Below are 3,801 nucleotides of genomic sequence, written 5' to 3'. Positions count from 1 at the left end.
CAACGAGGTGTTTGGCAATTAGGGTACACTCCGGTGGTGCCTGTAATGAATTATTGCATTTATTATACATTCAAAATTGAATGTTTGCACTATTCAATGCTGTGCAAAAGTTTGGGTACGAATATACATAAAATGCATTTCTATGGAAAAGATTTTTTTCAATCTACAATAAATTTTGTCGTTTTTTAACAACTACTCATTGCATTTCTATGCTTTTTGTCTTATTCCGGCAATATTCTGTTTTGAATCTAAAAATCCAATGAATATGGCGGACTGAATAGTTTTGAAGATAAAGGGAGTTCAAAGAAATAACGATCGATTCTCACCGAATGAAAACAATCCTATCAGAGATCGCCGAATGCTGCGATTCCTGTTTCATTTTAGCAAACATTAACAATCAAACAGATTTGACGTTGTGAGTGTTGCTTTTGAATGTGCGATTGTGAAGTATTGGAATTCTTATGAGAGAGAGTGAAACGAACACAGACAGTTCTATATGTATAATTGAACTTGGAGATTTAACCAAGGAAGAATGAAAAATCAAAGCAAAATGCTCAAATAAGACATCTTGACAGCCATGTCATTGTCAACAGGGGCCAGAGTATGTTTTACTCGTGAATTGATTTTCTGTAACGAATGGAATGGCAATGTTATAAGAAAGGAAATCTGAAAGTATGACTCACCGGATGGGCAACGGGGAGCTGGAGTTGTAATCGGCCTTTGAGTGGTTGTGTAGCAATCTGGATAGAAACCCTGTGTGCCTGGTGGACAGACCGGGCGTTGTGTGGTCGTTATTGGCCTTTGCGTGGTTGTAAAGCAATTTGGGTATGATCCCTGGTGGCCTAAAATTGACAAAGAATATAAATAGGATATTGTATTGGGACCAAGAATAATTAATTGTCAACGAAGCGCATGTTATCATTCAATCTCGGGAAGAAAAACAATCAAAGTAGACGAAATACTACTTGGACGCTTACCAAGTAATATTTCTATTGAAATTTAAGGCGCCAAAGAAGCGCCAGAACTACTTGAAGTTGGAACATGTCAAGTCAAATCAAGCAAAATTTAACTCAAAGCAATATTCTAGTTCAAGTAGCTATCGCGCTCATTTGCCGCTTTAAATTTCTATGTAAATACAAAGCGTTTAAGTAATAAAAATCAAGAAAGCAATTTCATCCACTTGATTAACAATTAATTCTGCTTGAAAGCAGAAACACATGATTCATGTATGTGATGTTGTGTTCCAATTATTCTATTGATTATTGTTTTTAGTGAATAAGCTTTCTTTTCGAATGCTTATTGTTAAAATCTATACCATACCTGGTGGACATTGTGGTGGCGGTGTCGGCCGTGGAGTAGTCGGTTGTGGATAGCAATTTGGATATTGACCGATCAATCCTATTATTGAGAAAAAACGTCTATAGGTGTGCTTTCATTCATACAAATGTGCAGTTCTATCGAACTTTTATCTCATATTTGTTTTCATTTCTTTTTACAAGACATTTTTTTACAGTTAATGACAGATAGCTGCGGATATATGCTGAGCATAGAAACTCAGCAAGCTGAGATTGGGATATTTTGACTTTGTGGCGTTCTATTCAAACAAATTTATGATGGAGGGGAGTTCGGAACACATTTACCATTACACTACATCAACACTCCATCAAAATTCCGCATAAATTTGCACAAATAGCAAGACACAAAATCCAAACTTCCCAATCTCAGCTTGCTGAGTTCCTATGCTCAGCATATATCCTCTGCTATCTGTCATTGACTGTTTTTTAAGATTTTCACTACGCCAGTCACTCAATTGAGTATGTTTTGAATCGAAGAACTTCTTTTTCTGACGCAAATTTAATCGATGACTGTTTGGTTTCAGTAGGAGCTTTTCCCCCCTTTAAATCTATAACATACCTGGAGCACAACGTGGCGTTTGGCAATCGGGATAAACTCCTTGAGTTCCTGGCGGGCACACAGGACGAGGAATATCACAGACTTCGCGAACCGATCCGTCCGGGCACAATTTTGTTGGTGGTTTTGGATAGCTGTATCCATCTTTTGAACCATCGATCAAGTGCGAGACATCAGCACTTGCGACGGCGAGCACAGCAAAAAGTGCAAGCAATTTCTAAAATGAAGAATTGCAATTACAAATTGGTTACGACTTTTTTTTCTTTTCAATCAGAAAAACTCATAGGTGTATTAAATCAAGTAGCGCGCGAATTAGTAAATTGGCAATGTCAAATTTATAGCTATTGTATGATCGGCGCATTACGGTGCGTTTCGTAAGCAACCACCACCGATCTATTCAATCTAATTTGGTAATACATCGACTGAGCATCGCGAATTATAGATGCAGAACGAAGATTAGCGTTTGATGTGTATGTGTGTGCTCGCGTGATCAGCAATGAAACCAACGGCATGATGTCTTCCGACAACAAATTACCAATCACAACATTTCATTGTTTAGTACAATAGCAATGACAGGCTCAATATCTCATTCCAAATAATTTAATTAAAGACATTAAATACAAGTAAAGCGGGAACAGCAGTGGCGACGGTGCGGCACACCAGAAGAAATGGAAAAGAATACGATGGTGCTAGCGTTCAATCGCGTTAAAGGTCACCAAAAAATGCATCACGATTTCGAGTGTTTGAACCATTTGTATCTCGTTCAATGTGATACTTACAAATTAACTCTCTTCCAATTCTACATCGCAAGCCGATAATTACATAAAGCTTAATGTGGTTTTAAGTTTGTGCCCAACACCGTCGCCAAACAAGATAAATAGTACACGTAAAACACGGCACATTATTATTAATTGCAATGAATCAGCTTGCTGGAGACAACACGGTACCGACATTATTTCTGCCTCATTGAAGCTTGCCGGGAATATTGCAACGGTATTTTTTTCTTTTGTGTTGCAACCAAAGCATAACATTTGCTTTGGCATATTTATTTGACAAAATAGACACGAATTTGAAGCGAACGAAATATTGACGTTTTTATTTTGTCTCAACGAAGAAAGCTAAATTCATCATTAGTTTGTTAATGTTGTGTTGGTTGGATTTCGACGTTTGCATCGCATTGAGCAATGCAAAATTAAAGAATTAATTCGCAAAGCCACACAAATATATCAATTACCGAAACAATATAATGTTTCGGTTTTAGTATATTTTCATTTCGAATCGAACAAAATAAAACAAAGCCATGTACAGAGCCAAGTAAACACACGCTGAATGCGGCAAGGACGTCACAATCAAATCTAATTTGGTAAATATTTTAATTGAATTTTAAGTTCTCTTTCGTTCATCGGTCCATTCTCCAGCTCTATGCGCCACACTAATCAAAATTGCTTGAAACTGAAAATTAGCGTCCAGAAAACAACAGAGCAGAGGATGAGGAAAAAAAAAATAGCGAAACGAAATACTTGAAAATAGATAATGTAAACGAATGAACGACTGAGCAACAACAGAGAATTGAGCCTTGCTGGCTTAGTACGCGCGACTCTCAAACATCTTTCGCATGCACAAAGACAAAGGCTAAATCAGTCAAAACAAAGAAGAGGAAACCCGACGAGATAGATAGATGGATAAACTAGCTTGAAATACGTGTAAAATGTGTAACGTAATCGCTTGGCAAAGCAAAGCACACGGCACGGCCAGATGATTTGTTGACCCCAAACGACGTGTGCGAAAATTGTAATACACCTTTTTTTCTATTGTTTATTTGTGTTTGTTTATGTTGAGCTCACTCTCTCTCTCTCTCTCTCTCTCTCTCTCTCTCTCTCTCTCTCTCTC

At 37.5% G+C, this 3,801-nt stretch overlaps 1 protein-coding gene across 1 annotated transcript in view; it reads right to left on the bottom strand.

Moving 5' to 3' along the window:
* LOC129576536 (small proline-rich protein 2H-like) overlaps positions 1–3,801 on the bottom strand; it is a 54,488-nt gene that overhangs the window by 45,778 nt on the left and 4,909 nt on the right. Inside the window, exons 2-5 of the mRNA XM_055461758.1 lie at positions 1,915–2,128; positions 1,321–1,398; positions 684–842; positions 5–40 (exon numbers count right to left, since the gene is read on the bottom strand). Coding sequence (XP_055317733.1) covers positions 5–40; positions 684–842; positions 1,321–1,398; positions 1,915–2,128 — 487 coding nt within the window. The remainder of the gene's footprint in view (positions 1–4; positions 41–683; positions 843–1,320; positions 1,399–1,914; positions 2,129–3,801) is intronic.

The sequence above is a fragment of the Sitodiplosis mosellana genome, unplaced genomic scaffold (genome assembly GCF_009176505.1).
Source record: "Sitodiplosis mosellana isolate CC-2019 unplaced genomic scaffold, AAFC_SMos_1.0 Smas_scaffold_6191, whole genome shotgun sequence".
Lineage (NCBI taxonomy): Eukaryota > Metazoa > Arthropoda > Insecta > Diptera > Cecidomyiidae > Sitodiplosis > Sitodiplosis mosellana.
The sequence above is the reverse complement of the archived record's forward strand: the minus strand, read 5'-3'. Positions and strand labels throughout refer to the sequence as shown.